General features: G+C 32.7%; 1 protein-coding gene across 1 annotated transcript in view; it reads right to left on the reverse strand.

The window, feature by feature from the left end:
• Positions 1-27,037, reverse strand: part of LOC145293102 (DNA-directed RNA polymerase III subunit RPC1-like) — a 106,161-nt gene that overhangs the window by 54,328 nt on the left and 24,796 nt on the right. Inside the window, exons 8-16 of the mRNA XM_080139478.1 lie at positions 26,819-26,918; positions 24,595-24,672; positions 19,477-19,614; positions 16,922-17,073; positions 15,063-15,204; positions 12,770-12,910; positions 3,342-3,411; positions 2,726-2,853; positions 584-719 (exon numbers count right to left, since the gene is read on the reverse strand). Of these exons, the coding sequence (XP_079995604.1) occupies positions 584-719; positions 2,726-2,853; positions 3,342-3,411; positions 12,770-12,910; positions 15,063-15,204; positions 16,922-17,073; positions 19,477-19,614; positions 24,595-24,672; positions 26,819-26,918 (1,085 nt within the window). The remainder of the gene's footprint in view (positions 1-583; positions 720-2,725; positions 2,854-3,341; positions 3,412-12,769; positions 12,911-15,062; positions 15,205-16,921; positions 17,074-19,476; positions 19,615-24,594; positions 24,673-26,818; positions 26,919-27,037) is intronic.

Raw genomic sequence — 27,037 nt, forward strand, 5'->3', positions numbered from 1 at the left:
CTGTTTGTCGTATCTTGGAAAACGACAAATACAATTTTTGGAGGGCAAACTGCTTCAAAAAAGGCCACATTCACAAAATGTAGGTTTAAAATGGCCAATTTGGAAACCCTGGACAAGAACAGGAGCGTGACCTCCCTTTGATGTAGCCTTGTTTATGAATATCATTATAATGATATATGATCATTATTATAATGGTATGAGAAAAGAAGTTTTAACATGCAGTGGTTCTATGAACAGAAGAGAGAAGTCAGTGGAATATTACATAAAAAAGGGAACTTTTGAAAGAAACAGGGCAAGAAAAGAACATTATCTACCAAGAGGCGTTGGATTGAATGAGTAAATTAAAGATTGTCTCTTACAATGTGATTTCATTATATTGAACTATGTAGCACAATATTATTTTCTAAGTATTTATTAATACTTACTAATTTATCTCATTTGGGTCAGTTCTATATCTAAAATACAATGGACACTATTTTCATAGAAATAGTAATAAACTCATTTGTTATTATCTACTTTTTATTTGGTGAAGCTATTTAGTAAATAAAAAAACTTAAGACCAAAAAATGAAAGCAAAACTTACATGAATCATTGATACACAAATCTTCACCACTCGAATAATTCTTGCCTTTTGCCCGCAAATTTGCTAAAACTGGGCAACTTGTGTTGGGTCGCAAAAGAAGACTAAAAACCTGCTTCCCCGTCCAAAGTTTACATGGCTGAAAAAGATGAAAGTATGTTCGGTTCATAAAACTAGATTTTTTTCAAGATTTATTTGGCATATGATTTTGAGACAATTTTGAGCATTTTTTTTATATTCTTCTATTTCAGAACCATTTGAAGAATTTACTAGCTATAAAGTACAACAAATAGCTGTTTCTATGAATGACTAATAGTTTTGAAAGCTTGAAACCATGTACTATGGAACGATGCCAGAATATTGTGTGAATCATGATTTGCACTGCACTCCACATGCATTCAACCAACAGCTTCATTTTGCATGTAAGTTGCTGAATAAATTTGTTAAAATGACACTTCATTTTCGTTTCATTTTTGAGTTGGTACTAAACTGTCAATACGCACCATCAGACACAACATGTATGTCCGAACTATCAAGACATTGCTGCTAAAAGATGGACAACAGTGTTCAGGTTAAGATGCTGGCAGTGAACAACAGTTTGAAATGAGATGCAAGATGAAGGTCATCATTATCAACTACATCTGTTGATTGACATGTCTTGCATCCATAGAGGAAAATTGACAAGTCCACCATATTACATATACTATTTTTATTATTCTATTAAAAAAACTAGAACGTTCTTTGAAAAATGTTATATGGTAAAAAAAAATGTTCTAATAATTAAAAAGATTTTATTAATTTTTCTTTTAGATTGAAAAAAAAAATGATTATTTTTTCCTTCATAAAACAATTAGGTACTTATAAAGAATAAGAATCATGTTATCATCAGAATTTTTTGGACAGTTTATGTAAAATGCTGAAAGGTGCCGAAATGAAATTGCAGCAGGTCATTTTAGGAAACATCTGGTTAAACAAAATAAAAATTAAAGAATAAAAAAATCATAAAAAATAAAAATATAATATTAGCTATCAGTTATTTGTTCTTCAAAAAACAAATACTTATTCATGAAATTTACCATACAATGATTGATTTTTTTTCTTGATTTGAATTTTCTTAAAGTTTCATAAAAATTGTCCAATAATTATTCATTCTATTTTCTTCATAACAAAAATATTGTTTTCACTTTTCAATTGATTTTTCATTAAATAACTGAATTAAAATATTTTTCATTGAAAAAATTAACCAGCATTTGTATGAAGAAAAAAAAAATGACAATTTTACATAAACTGCTTAAAAATTTCCAACGATGACACAGTCCTTATTCTGCATAAGCACTTACAATTATATTTTGATTCTTCCTCATCAATGCCTCCCTCGATGTCACAAATAAATCTGAACTTAAAATAAGAAAATGCCCTTTAGCAATTTTCACTTTTCACAATATTACATTATGAAAGAGGAAGGGAGTCCTCTACGTTGAGGAAAACAAGAAAATGGGTGACATGTAGGGTTGAAAAACAAAGGTCAAATGTGGCAGACAACAGAATTTGAGAGGCAAGTAATGACATGTTTTGTTGAGGGATCATATATATATATGAGCAGAGGGAGGGGTTTGGGATGTCCGGCTTTGCCTGGTCAGAAAATAGGATATATTTTTTAATTTGTCCATATTTTGTAGATATTAATATATTATTATAAAGTCGTGATTTCAAAAGTAAAAAAAAAAGTATTTGGGTGCCATCAGCTAGAATCGAAACCGAAAGCAAAACTGTAGCATTCAAAGCTGGTGACGTTACCACTGTACCAATGTGACACGCATATGAACTGATTAAAAATTAAAAATAAACTAAGATTAATGTAAAAAAATTTATTTTTTCAATTTTGACCCATTTTTACCCCTTAAAAACTATTTTAACCGGATAAAGACCCATAAAAGAACAGTTTGTAAAAAATTCAATCATTTGAGGCCCCTAGCTCTGCTCTGTGACTTTTAGTTTCAGAAGAGATAGAGTTTGAAAATATGGAGACAGACAGACATATAGCCTTTTATATATTAGATTTATAAAGACTTATTTAGAGACAATTTTACAAAATTAACCAAAAATGAGTACCACACGATAGTGTGTTGTATATTTTGTGCAAACCTTAAATATGGCTGGGGGTGGCAGATCAATCCGAATGTCTTGGTCATTGTATGCAAGGATGGAGGCAATTAATTGTGATACACGACTTCGATCAAAAAAGACATCTTTTTGGGTGATGAGGTAACCACCTGTTGGAAGAGACAAAAAAGAAAATATAACCATTTATTGAAAATAAATCGATTGATTTTTACTTTGAAAATTCTTGCATGTGTATACTTTTATGAATGGTTTTGACAGTTGGTCAGTCATGTTTCAGTTTGAAATAGCATTTTAATGTCGTATACCAAAAATCATGCAAATTGATCAAGTAGTTATTTTTTAACTAAGAAAATCAAATTTTATGACTAAACGAGAGGTATCCTTAAATCAACCATGTTTTTTATAAATAAGGAAGAGACAACTCAATTCGAACTACAGAGATAAAAATCAGACTCATAATAGACACAATTTATTATTAAAATTGTTAAAAATTGTAAAAAAAATTGATCAATTACCATGAATTTTGGAATATGATATCTCCATTCAATGATGGGTATGTACATCATAAAGATTTTTGTTAAAATAGGTTTAATTCTAAATAATCAGCAAATATTCTGCTGATGAGAATAAAACTTACCAGTGATAAAATCTTGGATGGCGGCAATTAATGGTTCCCCATTTCTTGGAGTGATGATGTTAGATTTTGACTGCAAGCAAAGAATTAAATAATGGAATCATTTTGAATCAAAACAAATTTATACGTCGTTCAAAAATTTAGCATTCTATAATTACAATTCAGAAATTGCAAGGATAAAGTTAGACACAAGGTTGATTTGTAATGTGGATGATATTCAGCTCATCAAAAAAAATCACTGCCTAAGATAAAAATAATAATTGCCTAATCAAGATGGATTTCTGCTTCTCTGGTCTAAAAGCCATGAATTAAGCACACAGGCTGCATTTGTAAACACTACAACCTTTTTAAATGTTAAAAGCTAAAGTTTAATAACAACTGCAGTGTTTATCATTTGCTTTAATTCTTTTTGTTTAACTATCTCTCGTTAGACTAGATTGCACATTCTCATGGCAGTTTTAATTGGAAGTGGTTTTGTTTGTTTTGTTTTACGGCATATCAACCACTTTGGGGTCATTTAATGTTGAAACGTTAGTTATGATGTGTTATATATTGGTTTGTCCTTAATGCTTTTATTGGGGGGGGGGGTCTTTTCTTATATTTTAGTGTATATTTTAATCTCTTTCAGAAAATTGACAATTTTTGGGGGATCAATCTTGTTCAATATTGTTTTTAGATTGTTTTCTTGGTAATACTTTGTTCGGGTTTGTTCAAGGTCAATGCAGTTTGTCAGTATATGGTGTATTGTGTAGGGTTCTTGAAACGTTATACAGATAGGTGTCTCCTCCCCTTTTAGTAGATGTGAGTGGGTGATGTGGGTGTGACCTATTCGCAGTCTGGTCATTACTACCTCTTCTTTTCTTGTTAACTTTTTTGTGTCTCATTCCAATATTTGGTGTTACTTGGAATAATTTATTTTCTGTACATGAGCTCCAGTTTTCTTGCCATTTTCTCTTCAAATATGTCTTTATTTTAGTCTTTAGGTCTGTATGGGGGATTTTTCCACTTGTGTGGTTTTGTTGCAGAGTTTCCTTTGCTGCCTTATTTGCTTGTTCATTCATATAGATGCTGATATGGCTTGGTATCCAGCAAAAGATGTTTTTTTCATGGTTATGGCATCTATTTTGTTTAGCAGCTTTGTAATAAGTGGATTTATCATTTTTTTCTTTTAGTGATATGAGTATCGAGAGTGAGTTTGTAAGTATGAGATATTTTTGATGGTCATCGTTGGATTTTATATTTAGTGCTAAATCTATGGCTGTTGCTTCTGCGCTGAAAATAGAAGATTTGTTTGGGAGTCTTTCCTTTAGTTTTAATTTTTGTGGATGGCTGCGCATCCTACTTTGTCTCCATCTTTTGATCCGTCAGTGTAGATTCGTGTGTATTCTTTATATGTATTTTGGATATTAAGTAGTTCTTCATGGAAGACTGATGGGTGGGTTTTCGTTTTGGGATATTTATTTAATTTTAATATTATGTGTGGTTGTTTGATCATCCAGGGTGGAGTTTTTGATTTGATATATTTATGTATTTTTGTTATGTCTATTTGGGCTTCTGTGAGGAGGTTTTTTTTATATGGAGGCTAAAGGGTTTGATGATATTTTCTTTCCTGTTGAAGACGTGTGTGTATTGTGGATGGAGGGTACATTGGTATGCTGGATTTGTTGGACATGATGCAAGCTTTAAGTAATATTGTAGCACTAACTTCTGTCGTCTTAGTATCAGTGGAGGCTCATGAGCCTCTATGTAGAGGCTTTCTACTGGAGCGGTTCTAAATGCTCCCAAGGCCAATCTTAATCTTTGATGATGAATTGTATTTAGTTCTTTTATGTAAGACTTCTTTGCTGCTCCATATATGAAACATCTGTAATCCATTTTAGATCTAATTAAAGTTTGGTATAGTTTCAATAATGTGACTTTGTCTGCACCCCAATTGGTGTGTGCTAGGACTTTGATCAACTGCATTGTCTTTTGGCATTTTGTTTTTAAATATTTTATATGTGGTATAAAAGTCAATTTTTTATCGAATATAATACCTAAATATTTATGTTGGTCGGTGAGTGGGATGTTCTTGTTATCCAATTTCAGGTTGGGGAACATGGTGGAATTTTGGTAATTTGCAGAAATGGATGCATTTAGTTTTTTCCTCTGAGAATGTAAATTCGTTTTCTATAGCCCATTTGTTTATTTTATTCAGGCAGAGTTGTAGTTTGCATTCGGCTGTTTGTATATATTTAGATTGGTAGTATATAAGTAGGTCATTCACATATAGGACATTTTCAATTTCTGGGTCTATGTTTTTTATGGTATGTTGAAGAGGATGACAGATAGGATACTGCCTTGGGGGACACCCATTTCTTGATCTTTTTGGACTGAAAAAGTGTTGTCCATCTGTACTTGGAAGTTTCTATTTGTTAAGAAATTTCTGATAATTTCTGGCATTCTGCCTCTAAGTCCTAGTTCATACAGGTCTTTTTGGATTCCGTATTTCCAAGCAGTGTCATACGCCTTTTGCATGTCAAAAAAAATTGCTATTAGTTGTTCCTTTTTTGCAAATCCTTCTCTTATGAGTGTTTCCAGTTTTATTAAGTGGTCGGTGGGGCTTCTATTTTTCCTGAAACCCGACTGACTTTCTGTAATCAGATTTTTGTTTTCCAAGTACCAATTTAGTTTTTCATTAATCATTCTCTTGAATGTTTTGCACAAACAACTAGTGAGTGCAATGGGGCGGTAGTTTGTTGGGTTTGTATGATCTTTTTTTGCTAATTTATTTGCGATATTTTGTTTGTCAGTAATCTTCATGTTGTCGCATATAAGGTGTTTAGTAGGATTCTTTGTATTTTTCCTGCTATTTTTCTGACCATCTCCCATACTTTTTTTGGTTTTGTATTTTGATTAATTTTTGTTACATAGTTTTTCCACGTGTTCCGTTTTGATTCTTTGATAGTTTTTCGTGCTTTTGCCTTGCTGTTTTTATATATGTCCAAATTTTCTTTCGTTGGACCGTTTTTGAATTTTCTTAAGTTTGCACGTCTGGTTCTTATGGCTTCTTTGCATTCTTTATTGAACCAGGGTTTGTTATATTTTGTAGAAGAGGAGCTTTTTGGTATGTTCTCCTCAGCTATTGTGAGTAGGGTATTGCAGAAATATGTGATGTGTTCTAAGTTAGGGTTCGCTTCGGGTGTTAATCTGTGTTGACATGCATTTTTGAATTTTTCCCCAATTTGTTTTTGATATGTTCCAGCGAGGAGTTTTGTCTTCTAATTTAGGGTTTTCGTTTTCTAATATAATTGGGAAGTAGTCACTTCCGCATGTATCCTTATGGGTTCTCCAGCTATAATCCATGCATGGGTCACATAGGGTTATATCTATTGCAGATAGGGTTTCTGTTGCCGGGTGCATTTATGTATTCTCTTTGTTATTTAGTAGACATAGCTTGTTTTGGTTAATTATTTTTTTCTATGATTTGGCCTCTTTTGTTGTTTTTTTTACTGCCCCACCATGCATTGTGACTATTGAAGTCTCCCAGCAGTAAAAATGGTTTAGGTAGTTGTTTGATTATATTGTTTAATTCTATTTCATTTATTGCTTCATTTCGTGGTATATAGAGTGAACACAGGGTTACCGTTTTGTGTAGTGTTGCAGTTATTGCAACAGCTTGCATATTTGTTTTTAGGTTTTCACTGTGCTGTGTGGAATGTTTTCGTTTATCAGTATTGATGATCCACCAGTGGCTTTGCATGATAATTTGTTTATGTGGTTGTATATTGAGTAGTGTTTTATGTTGATTTTGTCATTTCCTTTTAAGTGTGTTTCTTGTAGGCAAATTATTGCAGGACATAGGGATTTGATGAGTATTTGTATTTCTTCGATATTAATTTTTAATCCTCTTCTGTTCCATTGTAGGATTTTGTTAGCCATGATTTATATTTTCTTTCTCTTGTTTTGGGCTGTTGGATTCCTCGATCTCCATGACTTCCTGGCTTTCAAGTCCTGGAGGCACAGTGTTTTTTTGTTTGTCTTTATCTTTGAATCGTGAGCTAGGGCTTTTATTTGTTTTTGTTTGTGATCGTGATGTTCTGTAAGAGGGTTTTAGTTCTTGCTTTGTTTCGTTCTCTTTTTTGTTAATTCTTTCTTGTATTGGTAATTCTTTGATTCTGGATGTGTTAGGGATTTGTGCAGATTCTATTTCTATTTGATTTGGTGTTGCTTTTTTAACTGGTTTTTCTTTTCTTTGTTTTTAGTTTATTTCAGGGTATGTGTTCGTTTTTGTGGTATCTAATTATTGGTTTTATTTCAGTTATGAATTTTTGCCAGTTGTTTGGTCAGAGTTTTCTTAATTTTTCAACGAGTATATTGTATTTCTATTTTTTTTCTGTAATTTCCTTTTTGGTAATTTGTGCATAACTTTTCTCAATCATATATCTGTCTATAATTTTCCTTGCTTCGGGGAATGATATATAATTTATTTTTCTGTTACAATTTCTTTTTTTTTCATATGTCACAGCTCCTTGCGTAGGCTGGGTGGTCTTCTCCAGTTTGCACTCGTTTGAATTGTGGTCTGGGTTTCTTTGGTTACATTTGCCACATACCGGTTGATTGTAGCATACATCATCATGATGTCCGAATTTTTGGCATTTTTGACATCTAAGGGGGTTTGGTATAAATAGTTCAACTTTTACAATTGCATAACCAATTTTTATTTCTTTTGAGGCCTTTGGTGTGTTAAACGTTATTATATAGGTGTTAGATAAAACTGAGTTTCCATTTTTTTTAATGGATAATCTTTTTATGTCTGTTAGTCCTTGGGATTTTAGTTCAGTTTTTATTTCGTCAATTGAACAGTATGATAGTTCTTTGCTTCTTATAACACCCTTTGATCAATTCATTTTACCGTGGGGACATGCTTTGATCTTTTTATTATGAAATTTTTCCATTTTTAGAAGGATATTGGCATCTTTTTTTATTCACTTCTACTAGAATTGTTCCATTTCTTAAATTCTTAACTGCTTTGGGTGATATTTTGTAGTTCTTCCTCTGAGCTGGAAATATCCGATATTTCCACGTGATATCTTTTGGGAGGCTTTTTCTTTTTTTCCATTTCTATTTTAGGTTATTTTTCACTTCTGTTAATCACCACCCACCTTGGAGCACTACATGGGAAGTGTTGGGGGGGGGGGGAACCCATTCGCCCCAACACAACAGGGATACAGCAGAAGTATACTCTTCTTACTGTTGGATTCCAGCACCTGTGTTTCCTTCATCTCTTCCAAGAGCCTTATTTTTGGAAGGGATGTTGGTTTTTCAGCCATGTTTCGTCCGTATTCAGTAAGTTGATTGACCCTTCAGCCACCGCTTACTAAATCAGTTTATTGTCTAATGTAGAGAGCGCGAGCAATTTTTCTTGTTATGTTTGTCTGATTTAGGGCTAGGCATGACCAGCCGATTGATCGGAGCGGGCCTCTCCGACCGCTCGTCTAGCCGAGGTAAGGGCCAAAGTGATGTGTTGGGAAGGGAAGGAAATCATTTCTATACTCCGCAACCCTCAACCACCAGGATCGCATTCCAAGGTGTCATGGGTTGCTACCCACAGCAAACAGGTGGACCCATTGAGGGACTTTTACTCTCTGCAGGGGGGCAGATGGTGTATTCTAAAGCCCCACTGACAGGGCGAAGTAAGGAAGTGGGGGAGGGGGCTGTTTTTGTTTTTGCAGAACATAATTAAGTTTTACAAAAGAGGATAGAAAACAAAAACAGGAAATCAATGTAGATGCATTTCGTCTCAGGAAGCCAAAAGACAGCCTGATCTGGTAGCACCAGAATTGGAAGTGGGTGTTTTCTTTGTGACACCATAATTAGAAGATTGATGTACAGAGTCAACAGACTCCCTCTATCTACTTTTTTTTTTTCAACATCCCCTCCCCCTCCTTTCTAGATTTATTGTCTTCAGCACAGGTGAGGGACTCCATATATCAGAGGAATATAGAGTGACCTGGAACTGTGCAAGGCAGAGGCTTTCATCTTCCTGAGCTATTATGTATACCTGCTTACCTAATTACATACAGCACCTAATATTCACAAATAGTCACCCATCTGGTACTGGCCAAGCTCAACATTGCTAACTTTTGGTGATTTAATGAGAACAACTGTGTCAATGTGATTATACTGTATATATATATATATATATATATAGATTGTTATAAACTATTATAAGTTTATTATTTATTCACATTTTCTTCAATTAGCTTTGGAATTCACACACTCAATAACTATGAATGCTTTTAGTCCTTGGGCCAAGATCAAACTGTAGTATCTGTTCTTCCGATGCTACACTTCCATTTCTTGTTCTCTATCAGTAGAGGAGAAATCCTTAACAACTGAGACAATTTAAAATTTTCATTCCTTTCTCTATGTTAAAAAATGACCCTGGTGTCTAACTGTCCCATGGGGAGGCAAAGTAAATAGGAACTATGAATGCTTTTGAAATAATCAAAATTATATTAGTTTAAATCAGTGGTTAACCACCACATTGCGGCACATCAGTGTGCTGTGGAATAATTACTACCGTGCCATGAACCAATTATAGATGAAAGTTACAAGTTGTTATAGGCGAAAAACGGTTTTCATATCGACTGGAATTGTTTGTATTAATAAACACACACATATTATTACTTACTTAATGCTGGGGTTTAAATATAAAAATAAAAAATAAAAAAATGCATAATAAATTGTTTGTTTAAAATTGTTAGATACTTTGGACTCACCAATTTTTATAAACATTCGTAAGCATTGTGATGCTTTATATCATCTTTCTTGTTTAGAATATTAGCATATTCTTTGTAAGTATTTTGTATCTAATATTTATGCATTGAGAATTAACGTTTTAACTGGGGAAAAACTGGATTATGGAAGAATACTGAATACCTGATATGACTTTATATCAATAAAATCTTTTCCTAATATGATCTTTACTTTTTAGTATTTTTTTTGAAAAAAAAGGGGGAGGGGTCTTTATGATTAGAATATATTCATTTTTTTTATAGGTGTGCCGCATAAAATTTAAAAAACTCAATAGTGTGCCACCATATGAGAAAGGTTGGGAACCACTTGGTTTATATACCGATGGACGCAAGTGACAATGTGCAAGTGAAAAAAAACGCTGAAAATATTTTGTTATTGATATTAAAATGTTGATCATGCGAAACTTTAATAGAAGAGGTAGAGATGCTCGGTTAGGGTTAGGAAAGCCATAGCTGAAACACTTTCATCAGTGTCTGTACATATTACTTGGCAGAATTGCTATAAAAAAAAAAAAAGTGTTTGTTGATTGGCCAGGAGATGGGGGTTCAATCCTCAGTAGAATCATACCAATTACTTAAAAATAAAAATAATGCTCTTTTGCTAGACTTCCAACATTATCAGGTGAGGATGAGAAGACCTTGATCATATAGAATTTGCTTTTTTACAACACAAACCAATATTTGCCGTTTCTTGTCCAGAATTGCCCCTATATTAAAAAACAAAAATAAAGACAAATCTGTATGATGTGCGTACCTGTGACAGAATGAAAATATATTCCAAAAATCATGTAATTTAATCAAATAGTTTTATTTTTATAAAGAAAATAATTTTTAACTAATGGAAATTTGTAGGCATTAAAACAAAAATTAAATTTTATGAGTATCTGAGGAGTGACCGTTTTGCTTGCCGTTTTGAAAAATAAATTTCGAAAAACAAAGGGAGATAACTTAATTCATACTTTATTGGATTTATGTTGTAATGCTCACAAATTTCCATAAATTGCTTTTTTTTTTATAAAAATAAAACTATTTGATCAATTTATGTGATTTTTGGAATATGATATTTCCGTTTTGTCACATGTGCATACTTCATGCAGATTTTTCTTTAATTTTGCTTTTTAATTTCTGGACAAAAATCTATTTGCCTTATATAGACAATGAAACAGATTTGTTTGTACAACTTATATTAAAAAAAAATTTTGTTTTATAACTAGCAGGATTATCTGGAATTGTCTGGGAAGAGGGATAACATGCTGACATCCAACACATACCAACATGTAAACTGGATATGTTAGTCACAAAAAAATTGCAACATTTTGTTTTTTATGGTTTTATGTTAGTTTGAGTTTACTCTACATCATACTAAAAAATTTGAGTATGGGAAAGTTTTAAATTTTAAAGTTGAACATTTTCCATTATGTTTTAAAGCCCTGTCAGTTTTCATGATAAACTAATAAATCTTGTATTTTACCCAAGTTTTCAGGGCTAATCTTTCACACAAAATGGGAAACTTTCCCATACTCAAATTTTGTTCAAGTTTAGTATGATGATGTAGAATAGACTCAACCTAACATCTATAATATAAATCTCACTTGTCTGTTTAAATGTATATGTATATATGTATGCATGTCTGCCTAAAACTTTCAACAGAGGCAACGGATTTTCACAAGATCGGTATCATTTTGAAGCTCGACCTGGATGACAAATATAGAAAAATTGGCCAAAAACATTAATTCTTTCACCCTCAGCTGGGTACTTTTCTACAGGAAGGGTTGTTTTTTTTTCACTGACATTTTTTTGCAAGTCATTCAACCCTCGCTTCCACAACATCGCATGAAAGGCATTATTTCGACCACCCGTGACGTCACATCAGTAAGACCGTTTATGTTTTTTCTCACCTCTTTTTCTTCTGGCGCGTTATGAGTTTCAGCCTGCTTATTACTATTTTTAAAATTTTTTTTTGCTCAAGCAACACCGTTACATACACCTCCACTTTCCTTTCTACCTTCGCGTCACAGGTTCAAGCCTGCCTGCCTACTACAGCTTTTTTTTGCTCAACACACACCTCCAAACACCCAAGTAACGCCGGGCACCCAGGCTAGTAAACCCATAAAAACAAAATTTTGCAATTTTTTTTGTCTCAGTTGATGCATTGACTCGTCTAGGACATTAAACCAAACATGACGATCATTAATAAGCAGATGAATTAAAATAATCACGTTGTATTGCATTTTATAGACAGGAAATTCTAGCAAAGAAACTTTTTTTCATTGAATTTTCATTTAGTTTTAGTTCTAAAGAGTAAGGAAAATTGTTGATATTGGCTGTATCTAAACGAGCTTTTGTTGGTGAGGATAAAAAAAAGTGAACTTTGATGACAACACAGACTTATACCTGCCTTATGTGATAGATGAAAGTTTATAACTTGTAATAAAAAGTTTTTGGTCACAAAAGTTAGAGCGGAGATACTGACTTTACTTCAAAAGATAATTAGCATAATTACCATGAATTGCCCGGGAAGAAGAACATATATACATGTATTTAACACATGCCAGTATACAAAACGAATATTAAAATAAATATAATGAACACGTAATTCAGATGAATTAAAAGTGACTGAAAGTTTCTTACGCCCATCAGCACGAGTGCTTCTGCTTTGGCTTCTTCCGTTTGCGGTAAATGCAAATTCATTTCATCTCCGTCAAAATCTGCATTGAAAGGTCCGCAACAGCATTCGTTAAAACGAAATGTACGATGAGGCATGATTTTTGCCTAAAACAAAAATAAATTAAAGGGGGGGAAAAAATCAATAATACAAAAAGAAGACATTTTTTTTTCATGGAATTCTTTGATTTAGATAAAGACTGACTACAAAAAATGGTCAACTCGGGTTATATTGGAATTAAAAATGCCCTATCATGAAAAAAAAAAAAAAAAAAAAAAAAAAAGGGACTCGGGTGCCATCAAACAGAAGCTAAATCGAAAGCAAAAAAAAAAAAAAAAGATGGGCGCGAACTCGCATAACTCAAGTTAGCAGCAAATGCTTTTATGAATGGGCCCACAAGAATGCAGATTTTTTAACATCGCAAATTTAGCTATTTACAATGGAAGAACATAATGACGGTTAGCGCATGCGCGATTTGCAAACCGCATTGAAAACAAGGTTTTTATCTGACCCCCCCCCCTCAAACAAAACAATATTTCTACACAAAATAATTGATTTTTTTTCCAATTTTTCAATATTCTGTGTTTGAGAAATTGCCCTTTCTAATGGTGCCAATTCATGTTTGTCTGATGCAGATGACAAAAGATTTTAGTGAACATACAAACACACGCACAGACACTTTCCCTTTATATAACAGACTAGCAAGGGGAGGGAGCACCTTGCCTTGCCAGGTCGTAAAATATGCTTAAATATATTTTAATTCATGCAGATTTCATATTTATTATTACAGAGCCAATTTTCAATTGAATATTATATTGTACCTAATATATAGTACTAAATTCGAAATTAAAATAAAAATGACTTGCATGCTAATAGCTAGAATCAAAACCAAAACATTTAGTGCTCCAGCCACATTCACTGCCGATGTAGCTATCAGGAGATAAGTAAGAAAGATTTAATATTAAACGACTTGAAAAAATTAATTGAAGTTGGACAATTTTGATTTCAAATAAGTTTCGTTATATCTTTACTTTATATATCATTTGAAAGAGTGTTTTTCTTTCTATCTAATCATTTAAATTACAATCATTTTAAAAATCTTCTCTTCAGAACGTTGGATGCAAGATGGAAAAAAAACAAATTTGCACAATTTTTTTTATTTCAATTCAAGCTAGGCCAAAAAGTTGCTGAAACAGCTCGCGATATCAATGAAACATTTGGCTCGGGAACCACTACTGAACGCACAGCACAATGGTGGTTTAAGAAATTTCATGGCGGCAACGAGTCTTGAAGATGATAAGCATAGTGGTTGCCCATCAGATGTTGACAATAATCAATTAAGAGCCTTAGTCAAAGCCAAGCCATGCACGTCTGTTTGAGAACTTGCTTCTGAATTAGATATAATGCATATGATTTCCAGCTACTTGAGAGATTGGGACGACAAAAAAACTTGATAAATGGGTGCCTCACAAATTCAACGATAACCAAAAGAAACGCAGTTATGAAGTGTCATCCTCCCTTCTTTTACACAACAAGAAAGACCCGTTTCTCAACCGGGTTGTAACTTGTTATAAAAAGTGGGTTCTTTACGACAACTGGCAATGCTTAGATGCCGACGAAGCTCCACAACACTTCTCGACGCCAGAGTGGCACCAAAAAGAGGACATGCTGATTGTTTAGTGATCTGTGACCGGTTTCATCAATTAGTTTTTATAATGCAGCCGAAATCATTATGGTGAGGAAGTGCTGTCAACAAATGGATAGAATGCATCAGAAACTTCAACAACAACACCCAGTATTAGTCAACAGAAAAGGCCCAATTCTCGCCCAATGCCCGACTGCATGTTGCTAAACCAACCCTGCAGAAGTTGAACTAATTGGGCTGTGAAACTCAGTCTTATCCGCCATACTCTCCAAACCTCTCACCTACTGACTACAGCTAGAGGCTACTACTATATATTTGGTACAATATAATAATCAATAACGAATATGAAATCTGCATGAATTAAAATATATTTTGCTAGTAAATAAATAAATGTTACTTATTTGTAAAAATTAAATAGATTAAAAAACTTCCTTTGTATTCAAACCATTCTTTAAATATTTGATGCCATAGATTTTCAGAGGGTTTTGTAATAAATTTGATGACTTTATAAATTCAAATTTTCGAAAAGCAAAAAACAAATTCACTCAAATATGCAAAAAAATACTGAGAACATTAGCAATGTTTAAAATAAAAAAAAATAAAAATTAACTTACAAAAAATGCTTGGATACTGAGTTTATGAAGGGATGGTTGCCGATTAAATAAAACAATGTCGCCATCAATCATGTGGCGTTCAACAATATCACCAAATCTCAATTCATTTGCCATCTTCATCCGGTTGCCATAGCGCAGAAATCTGAATTTTTCAATTTAAAAAGATTTTTTAACAAATATTTTTAATGTAATATAAATTGAGGAACTGATGTTAACATAATTAAAAAAAAAAAACTTTAAATTTTAAAATTCAGTCATTTCTATTTTCATACAGTTTTCTCCATAGCAGTACGTTTTTTCAAGGATATGAGTGGCCAACAAAAAGTAAAAAAAAATGAAATGGAGATGAACTTTCAAACCTGAAGGTTACAGATCCCCCTACCAATTTTTTTATGTTGTTACATGGAAGATAAATGTGAAGGGATAGGCACACAACATATATTGAAAAAGAAATTAAAAAAAGGAGTTTAAGAGAGAGAAAGGGCATTTATTGAACAGATAAAAATGGAAACAAATATAAAAAAAGTGTAAGGGAGGTAACTCAAGTTGTTACTAGTTTTTGTCATAGAATAATAATAGGCTCATTCCATGAAAAGTAGACCAAAAACAGAATTTTAAATCAAATATTTTCTAGCATTGTTATATCTTTTCTGACGACACCCTAAACTACAAAAAAGAAAAAATTTCAATTTTGATCTTTTCTGTGTTGTCTGTGCTGAGGCTATAAACATCGGCTATTTATTGAAGTCAGAAAACAAAAGAATTGCCTATTTTTTAGGCATTCATTTTTACTAATAAATAAAAGAATTATGTTAAATTATAATTTTCATGATTGAGACATATATAGATTTCAAAATAACTGAGGCCCTGAGTTTCTGTTGTTAATCATTTTTTCATTAAATTTTCATGAAGTTAGCCATATGTCCATGTAACACACGAGACTTAATCGACATTTTTTCTCATTCTTCAATACCCTCCTCTCCCAAGGAAAAAGAAAATCCTTTCTGGTTATAAGCTAGTATATTACTGCAAACAAAATAATAGCAAGAAAAAAAAATGTAGCTATTTTTTCTTCTTCTTGAAAGAACGCTTTGAATTTGTGTTACACACACGTCACACACAAAAGGTGAAATCCTATAAAGTAAGGATAGATATGTCATTTAACGAATGACAAATTGGCAAAATACAAAAAACTGATTTTTATCTTAATTTAAATTCAATTGATAGTTTTTCATAATTTTTAGTGATGATACTTGTTTTTTGGCTGATATATAAGTATATCAAAGAATTTAGGTACTTCTTCATTACAAGAGCGAAATTTAAAAATTGAAAAATAAAATTTTAAGTAAAACCAATAGTATCTACTTAATTGTTGTATTGCAGTAATGAACACATCCAAAAATTACAAAAAACAACGTAGAAAATTAATTATTAATGAAGACAATTAGCAAAAACTGACTTTTGCTAAATTGGCCTAAGATTTTCAACTAAGGTTTTCAACGTTTTCACAAAATAATTACTTCCCTTGTTACAATTCTTAACGTTTATTAATTTTTTTTTTTAGCAAAACTCAACTTTCGCTACTTTTCTTTGAAAACTATTTTCATTTATAATTAATTTTCTACTTTATTGTCTTTCAAAATTTAGGATATGTTCATTCTTGCGACATGACAATTATAAATACCATTGTTTTTACTTGAAATTCAATATTTCGAATTTCACTCTAATAATGAAGAAGCACCAGAATTTTTATTTGAAATGCAATTTTTATCTGAACTATATCATATAAACACCAGTTCTTTGTGTTTTTTTTTCAAGTTCTATGAGAGAAATAAGAAAATAATGAGTAATTTCCTTACTTTTTCACCTTAGTCCCTCTTTGTTCAATAAAATTAGCCCCTGGATGAGCATCTGGACCATTAGTCACCATTTTCTTCAGCATTGCCCTGTTGGCCTTTGTCACTCGCTCTGGATACGTCAGAATCTTTGCCACATGAATTGGAACAGATACCTGAAAATAATTTCCATAAAAATGTTTTTGTTTTTTTTACTATAATCACAAACAACAAATAGAATAAGAAATGGATGTGTGCTACCTAAGTTTTGAATAATATTTTGGCAATCATCAAAATTGTCAGCTCCTTCTGACTTCCTGTTTCTGATGTTCATTTAGCTTGATAATTAGACATGGTTAATCGGACAAAAAAGCAAGGTGAGAGTTTTCAGGTTATCCGAGAATGAGATAATCATTAATGAAAAGGGACTATATCTTGCTTGTCACCATCGTCCTATTTATGATATGCATATGTGTGAGAAGTTTTTAAAAGAGCAGACAATCTCGACTTAAACTAATAATATAAGCAAATATTGATCACTATTTTTAGTTGATCTTGAATAGACTTTTTAGACAATTGTGAAAAATTACATGTTTTTTCTTACTATTTTGGTGAAATTAAACACTTCAGTTACAGAGTTTTCCAATGATCATCACGACTTAAACATATAAACAATAATTGAAGTTTTCATGGATTTCAGGAAAACATTTAAAGTATTTTTGGAAAAATAGTTTGCATCAATATTAGGGTCATTTTTCAGTCCTCGTAAGGGCCAACCCAAGTTCTCTCTTGGAGGTTACTTGTTTCATATAAATAATCAGTAACCTTAAGGTTTTGAAGATTTTAAGCAAAGTTTAATGACAAAATTTTTTAAATATTTGAAAGAAAATTACCATTTTTGGGTCATTCTAATACCTTAGAAACCATTTTAAGGCCATAGTGTGTGTGTGGGGAGGAGAAACCATTTTAAGGCTACAAAGAGATAAACTATTTAAATGCTATGGGGAAGAAACCATTTTAATGTATACATGAGCATATAATGTCAGGCAAAAATTTGTGAAAATCTAATTAACCAATTTTGAAAGAATGAAAAGGAATAACAGATAAAATCATAATTTGATTTCTGTTTAGTAGAAGTCATGCTAGTGTATACCAAAGCAAAGTTCCTTCTCATTAATACTTACGTAATTAAACAGTAATTTTAAAACTTTACATATATAGTTTTTACTTTTAAGGGTTTTTTTCTTTTTTTTTTTTTTTTTAATTCAGAATGGTTTTATATAAAAAATATTATTTACAAAGTAGTCTTTACTTAAAAAAAATTTTTTTTTTAAATCATACATCATAAAAAATGTTTCCCAAAAAATTGATTTTAATTGACAGGGATAGAGAAACTCTTGCAGATGCTTACGAAAGTTTTCCTTGCTTGTCCCTATCAATTAAACTTTGCATTAAAAAAAAAAAAAATTAAAGAATTCTGAATCTAGATTTAATAGAGTATTTATAAAATAGATATCTAAAATATTTAACATCAAAAGTATTTTAGTAAAAAAAATTTGAAGAAAAAGATCAAATAACTTTGTTAAATTTACATTTGTAAGGAAACTGGAACTTATATTAATCAGTAGAGACTTTTCCTTGGTATACATCAACATGACTTCTGCTAAACAGAAAGCAGAAGTCAAAATGACATAAGTTTATTGAATTTAACCTATACGTTTTTTGAGTCCCGCTTTATCAACTAAGTTCCAACCCTTGCCCCATTACCACATCACTATGCCTGTTTTACAAGTATTTTGATTGAATGTGATCTGATGAAATCATTGCACTTGTGCCCCCTTGATGTACATATTCATGACAAACCTGCTTAGCAATAAAATCACACCCCTTCATCGTTAAGGTCCCTGATTGCTAGAAAGTTTTCTACTTTAATAGTTTCTTCCTTCGAAATCTCATCCAGCTAATTACTTCTCTGACTGTACTTATGTGCAGAAGTTTAAATGTAATGTAAACCAACATGTTCATTTTCCCTAAGCATAGTCCCAAATAGTAGCCTCTCGTGTCCAAGTGGCAAAATGTCTTGTTTGGGGTGAATGAAAGTAAACAAAAAAAATAGCAGAAACAAAAAAGAAATGGATTGTTTTGAGACAATTTTCTGAAGATTTATATTCCAATAAAACTCTGCCACAAAAGCTAATAAAACCTAAAAATTATTGAAAAACGAAACAAATACTAAAAACTCGTTTGCATTTGGAAACAAACAAAAAAATGAGATTGAATCACGAAAAACTGTTTTGTTTTTTCATTTTATTTTTATAGATGTATTATTTCTTTGATGGGTTTGGATTTTTTTTTTTATTAATAATGAAAAATATAAATGGACAAAAAACGAAACAAATATCATTGACTTGAGGTTTTACAAAGAAAATTGTCTTTTAATTATGAATGAATGGTGCAAGAGAAAGATTGTGATTGGAGAGAAATGTTGATTAAAAAAAATAACTGAATTATAAATTAAAGGGAGGTAAGTGAAATAATAAAAAAGATGGAAAAAAAAAATAGTTGAATAATATGTTCACCTGGTCAATCCTCATGTTTGGGTCAGGAGAAATTACTGTCCGGCCAGAGAAATCCACTCGTTTTCCAGACAGATTTCCTCGGAAACGTCCTTGTTTTCCTTTTAGTCGCTGGACAAAACCGCGGGTAAATTTTTTGGGCTGTCAAAAAAGAAGAGGAAAAATTTAAATGTCAGTAAAAAACAAAAAGCATAGTTGTCTCCTTTACTGTTATATAAAAAAATTCTTTATTTCACTGCTCTATTATAGTGTTTATGTGCCTTATTTTACTGGATTCTTTAACATTGTTTTGCTTCCTAAACAGAGATTTATTAACAGCAATTCTGCGATGTAGACCAGCTTCTCTACATCTAGCCCTCACTGTGTATATTGACACATTCTATAAACCACTGAAGTTCTAAGATTAAAAAAATAAATTATTTTCTTGAATATTATTTCTCTTTTCTTTTTTTTTTTATCTCTTGCCTTTGTTCAAGTGTAAATTCATGTGTTTTGGACATTTTGTTGAGAAAAAGTTTTCATGCAGAAGAAATTTTCAAAATTTATATTTTAATTTAAACAAAATAGGAGTAAGATTTCACGACAGAGCAAGGTACGCTGACAACCTAGGTAAAACAGGTAATATCTTACAAGCAGTGATTCAATACAATATAGTTTAAAGCTAATTCAACTGGTGGTAGACTAACTTGGAAAACATTTGCCAAAAAAAAAAAAAGAAAACACCTTCAAATCAATTTTTCCAAAAATATAAAACTATAATGTTGAAGTTACTGAAGAAAACTTGTCTATTTAATTACAATAAATAAAACCATTTTGCTGCTTGATCGGTTTCATAAAAATTAACACTCTTAAGTGAGAGCTATTCTTGTAATAGAAAATTATCCAAAAAAGGATGGCAAAAAAACAAAAAACCAATTGTAGAGAAAAGAAAATTATCCAATAGCAAATATTAAATGTAGTTGTCTGAAGCAAAAAATTAGCAGCATCAATCCAGTCAAATTGTAAAAAATTCCAGGTAAAAAAAAAAAAAAAATGGTAGTGTTGATTCAGTCAAAATTAACAGTAGTGTCCCCTCCATGTTAAGACAAAAAACTATGATTAAAAAATTCAGATTCAGCATACTTTATACAGTGATTCTGGTACTTGATTGGTTCATTCTTATTACTCCTGGTTATAAATATAATCGTCCAAATCTTTGCGGTCATACCCAATCAAATTATGTCAAAAATATTGCAACAATGAGAAATAAAAAACATGAGTTGTACCGTAGTCCCCTTTCTTTGCGGTTCTGTAATATAGTAGTCTATTTCTCGCTAACAGACCCAACATGTTGTACATAGAGAGTTGAAAAGGATAATGTCAACACAACTTTACTTGCTGAAGGAAAAGATATTTATTTTGTCATTTCACATAATCAAAACAGCTACTCACCATCAGTACAGGGTACTAGAAAACCGATTCATAATCCCCACTGGTACGGCGACCAGTTTTAGAAAGTTCGATTTCTCTTAAGAGGAAGGAAAGAGGGCAAACTTAAGTATTCACTGAAAATCACTGGCCAATAGCGATGCGTCCCCCCCTTGCTTCGCTTTCCTCCTTTCTCAATATTTATCCTTATATATACATATAAGAGGTGCCTTAAATAAGTTTCTAGACTTATTTTGTACAAGCATTTAAAAATGTTGTTGACTCTTGAAAATACAGTATGAGATGACGGACCAATTTTTATGATTTCAAATGAACAGCTAGAGCAGGAATTAGAATACACCCTACTGAAGCTTGACTGTCACAGCTGGTGAATTTCAAAAATGCAATCTGAACATGAGGACACTTTAGAAGAACGATATGCAATAATATTGTTTTAAATTTGGAAAAAATGTTACAGAAACGTATGGAATGCTTCAGACTACTTTTGGACCATCTTGTAGAAATCGAGCATCAGTTTTTGAGTGGCATAAGAGATTCAAGAAAGGCAGGGAGTCTGGGAGGGATGATGAGAGGTGTGGGAGGAGTAAGGAAGTCAGAACACCAGAGTTGATTGGCCAAATAAAGAATTTCATGGATAAGGACTGTCGTGTATCTGTAGAGACAACAAGTGCACAAAGTTTGATGTCAGTGTAGGAACTGTACACACAATTATTCGTGAGGAATTGAAGATGCGGAAGATTTGCACGTAGTTTGTCCAAAGGGTATTCAAGAGAAAATCAGAAAAACTGTTGTCATAATAGCAGGGAGATGGTTGAGCTGATCAATTCAGATCCCGCAACTCTTGATACTCTGGTGATTTGCAATGAAAGTTGGATCTACTGTTATGATCCAGAGGTTAAGAGAAGCATGCTGGCACTTCCAAACTCAAGAAGGCCAGACAGAGCAAATCCACCAAGAAACTTATGATGATCCCTTTTTTTGACAACATGGACACGATCTACATGCACTGGGTTCCTACTGGACAAACAGTCAACAAGAAATACGATGTTGAAGTTTTAAAAAAGTTCAAAAAGAGATTTCACAGAAGAGGCCGATAATCTTCAAATCGGGTCAATGGCATTTCTACCAGGACAATGCACTAGTCCACGACTCCATCCTTGTCATAGACTATTTGACCAAGATGAGCATCAAGACAGTTCCTCACCCTCCCTATAGTCTAGACCTTGCTCCCTGTGACAATTGGTTATTTCCTAAGCTCAAGGAAAACTTTAGAGGTTGTTGTTATGAGAAAAGTGAAGAAATGAAAAAGGTTGAGTTTTGCAAAAAAAAAAAAAAAAAAAAATCGTAGAGCTCTAATGGTACCAAAAAGGGATGTACCCTATATACTTGTGTATAAGCCATTGTGCATTTTAAGACTAAAAATTGTATCATTTTAGGTATTACCTGTGTACGTCAACTGTAGATTCCAGACAAGTCAAATGGTTTGTCTTATGGCTCTTTCTTGCACAGATAATTTCCTTTTAGGTGGTTTTTTTTGTAAGATGTTATAAATTGTTTCTCGGCACCAGCGAGCGATAATACGTGCATTTATGCAAGTGTAGTCTATTCGATTTTCATATAGAGAACCAACCCGCTGCACACTTACATGCAACGAACGCAAATGTTGCTTATCAGACATTCTGATCAATGACATGCTGTAGATTTCAGGCACAGTTACTGTTTTTATACATAATTTATGTCATGTAACATAATAATGTAAACGCATACATTGCACGAGCCATAATATACCGTAATATTGCAAATGTATGCGTTAAGTTTCATTAAATAGTTGTCATTAAATTGTTAAAACTTGTTGAACTTAAGGGAGAACGACATATGGTAAACACTATACATTTCTTAACCTACTAAAAATCTGTCATATCATCACCGAACATTGTGAGAGCTATTCCAATTATTATTAAGCCTCCCACTGAAAATTTGCGCATGTGCTTACATGCTGCCAAACACACTGCAGAGAAGTTCGGAAGGAGGGCAATTAATTACTAGGATTACCGGTATATACCGAGTGCATAAACAAAATGGTGTTTTCTATGTTATGATTAAGCGCAGAGTCGCTCTTTAACAACATTTCCAAAAACATTACCTATGTATAAGCCCCCAAATAACCTTAAAATCGTCTCCCTGAAATTCGACTTATACGCAAGCCCATTCTACAGCAGCCATCCTAACTAATCTCTGAATGTATATACCAAGCACTGGACAAAGCAGGAGAAGATAGAGTGATAGCCCTAGATATATCTAAAGCTTTTGACAAAGTTTGGCACAATAGTCTTCAAGAAAATCAGATCATACACTATCACTGGACGAATACTTAACATAATTAAATCCTTAAATAAGAGAAGAATCCAGATTGTCCTCGACGGTCAGACATCCAAACAATATGATATAAATGCAGGTGTACTTCAGGGGTCTATCCTTGGACATTTATTATTCCTGATATTCATAAATGACCTCCCTGATAAAATTATTTCTGAGATGGGTATATTTGCTGATGACACCATGCTCTATAACAGGAACGAGGGGAAAACAAACTAACACATATCTAAGGAAATGGCAGAAACACTAGACCTCTAATCAGTAGTGGAATGGGGACAAAAATGGATGGTCACATTCAATGCTGCCAAGACTAAGCTTGTTTCCTTCAACAATTACAAGAAATCTTCTCAACCACAAATAGCTATGGCTAAAGATGCACTACCTGAAAGTACTTCATTCAAACTCCTAAGCTTAATGTTTACAGGGAATATGAGTTGGAACAGATACATCAAAAGCATTGCTAAGGCTGCTGTGAAAAAGGTGGGTTCTCTTTACCGCGCTAGAAAGTTACTTATGCCTGAAAGTATCCTGTACAAGGCCACCATTCGCTCAAGAATGGAGTATTGTTATCACATTTGGGTTGATGCGTGTGCTACTAGTTTCTTGCTCCTGGACAGGGTTCAAAAGAAAGTTGCCACCCTGATAGGTCCTGAACTGTCATCTAAGCTTCAACCTCTGTCCCATCAACTAAATGTTGCATCCCTTTGTCTGTTCTACAAGTATTTTAAGGGTAAATGTTCCGATGCGCTACAAGCCAACGCAGCAAAATCCCACCCCTACACAGTGGACATCCCTAGATGTAAGAAAGCCTTCTACTCTAATAGTTTCTCCTCCAGAACTGCTAGACTTTGAAACTTTCTTCCAGGTTCCTGCTTTCCCAACTATACTGGCATGCAGAAGTTCAGGTGTAATGTGAACAGACATCTAACTGCTCAACTCCCTACATATTACACCTGCAACTAGTGTACTCGATAGTACCCCCCCCCCTACATCAACGTGACACTGTGCCTTGTTTGGGGTGAAATTGTAAAAAAAAAAGTATATACAGTAAATATTTTCTGAAAAATAAAAATCTTTGGCATATTTAGCAAAACTTAATTTTCGCTATCTTCAAAAACTGTTTTCATTAATAATGAATTTTCTACCTTATTTTTCATAATTTTTGGATATTCTCATTACTGTGACATATCAATTAAGTAGATACTATTGGTTTTACTTGAAATTCAATATTTTGATTTTTGAATTTCGCTATTATAAAAAAATTTTTTTTTTTTAAAATGGACATTTTTTTTAAAGAATTAATTAAGAATTACTTACTTGCATGTGAAGAGGAATTCCAGATGTTTCACTGTTATATAACAAAGCCACCTGAAGTTGAAGGAAATCCCAATCTTCCTGTTTGAAAGAAAAAAAATTTCCACATTTTAATTCAGTTAAAATGCACTTTCATAAATTCTTTTGACATTATTTCAGGCATCCATTTTTTTTTTTTTTTCCTAAATTGAATTCTTATTTATTCATTGCAATTAGTTCGATATCTGTTTTACAGGCTGGCATATGTCGCATAGCTTTTCCGAATTAACTTCCAAATTAACCTATATCGAACCAGGTATTCATTTATCGCTCAAATCATCTATATAATTTTCTATTTTTTCTTTCGCTTTACCCTGCCAACTGACCCTGTTACCTCAACTGTTCTACATATACTAACCCAAACACACTCATCCATTCTTTCAATGTGACCAAACTAACAAAGTATCCAGTTATGCATACATATCTCCCTATACTGTCCAGATTTAATCTTTCTCTGAGCTCATCAGATCTAATGTTATGTTGTTTGTTCCTGACAACGCTGGAATATAAACTAGTTGATTATTATTATGATTGCGTTTCATAAATCTAAATGGAATGTCACCTAAAAGAGGTACCTTAGAATGAAATATTTATAGACAATAACTTAGGCATGTTAACTTGACAGAATGGAATTTTATTCTGATGATTATGTTTTCACTTATAAGAGGAATTTGGAATCAAGAGGCCAGTTTGGAATGTAGGAATAACAAATGGATTATGTGGAAACCATCAGCTGATGACGCAATAAACTAGAAAGATAATTTTAGAGATAGACGTGCAGTTAGGTACTTGGGTCAGACATGGAATGCGGTAATCCACCTGATAAGAGTTGGGAAGGCATTAAAGAGTAAACTACAGTGAAATTCCAACTGAAGAATAAAAGATTATGAAAGCACCAACTTTGTTCAGTGTTGTTAAGAGATGATACGGTGAAAACAGGTATGCTGTTTGTTGTATATGTAAAACCCACACACACAGACGAGACATTATATACACCTGAACATTTTTTATTATGCATACATGTAAAGACACTGTAGAATATTTTATATATACACAATTTACACCTCCCCCCCATGTTATATGGACCCTAGTATATTACATAAAGCAGGTCTTTAAGATTTACATTATACACCACTATTTATCATTGTACTCCGTTTAGTGTCTGTTTTACATGCTGGCACCTTCCCTGATAAAATCAGAGTAAAAGGCTTTGTTGCTCAAAATGTCCTATAAATAGTTTTGCTTATAGCAAGACATTTGCATTTAGAAGGAAAAACTAAAAAACTCCTCATATTTGGTTTGACATCCATTTTCATGCTGGCATGTGTTGGGCGGCTTATAGAAATTGACTTCCAAACTAATCTATTTCTGGTCAGGTCTTTATTTTCTCTAAAGTCTATTTTTATCACTTTTTCTCAGGTTTTCCTCGTGAACTGAACCTACGTTAACTGTTCCACATCTAACTAACCCATGAACTATCCAACATCATTATTATACTGTATGAATCCGAAGATTCTATGGCTGGCATTGCCCCCCCCCCAACCTAATTTTCTAATCAGAATTCTTTCTAGAAAGATATCAAGGATTATGTGAGGGACCACATCCAACATCCTAAGTGAAAATGATTTTTGTGGAACGAACTGGATTAGAACTTGAGACATCCAGATCGTCAGTCAGTGTCATTAACCACTAAACCAACATCACCTCCACCCTTTCTGGCATAAGCGTTATGAACTTACCTCCAAATTCTTGCAATCACACTATTACCCGTATTTCAATGATAACACCACGGTAACAAAACTTTTTTGCTAATCAAATATGTTTTTTGCATCAGAATTCTCATCCACTTCCATTGTTTTACACTTCTTGCACACAAACTGGTCCTTTTTCAACGTATCAGTAATTCTATTGTAGTTCTTACACTTAAAAAAAAAATATTGAGCTGCACTCGAGTTCCTTTCTGTAAACTGAGCAGAGAAATTTTCCATTTCCACTGAGCATTGCTTCCCTTCTATAAACTAAGATGAAATTTTTTCTTTTCAGGATTCTTCCAACACTACAACCACTGATCATCAATTTGGTCTTGGTAACACTCACTCTCAAAACTTTACTTTTAACAGAAGAAACATTAAAAAAAAAAGCATAGGAAAGAGATGAAACAAAAGCTTAAAAAGGTTTTAATATTTACCATAATCATTTGCATTTTCGCTCCTGTTGCTTTGTGTTTTTGTATGACATTGTTCATAAAAATAATTTCCGTTAATTTCATCGTGATGTCATCTTCATTCCTAAAAAGAAAAAAAAACATCTTTGTGTAAAAGTTAATAACAGATTGTGTAGAGTGGAAAAGAATACATAGATATAAAATAAACAGAATACGTTTGTTAGGTGCAATAACAGAAGTTTG

Source organism: Euprymna scolopes, chromosome 14 (assembly GCF_053919585.1).
Source record: "Euprymna scolopes isolate OS-2025 chromosome 14, ASM5391958v1, whole genome shotgun sequence".
Lineage (NCBI taxonomy): Eukaryota > Metazoa > Mollusca > Cephalopoda > Sepiida > Sepiolidae > Euprymna > Euprymna scolopes.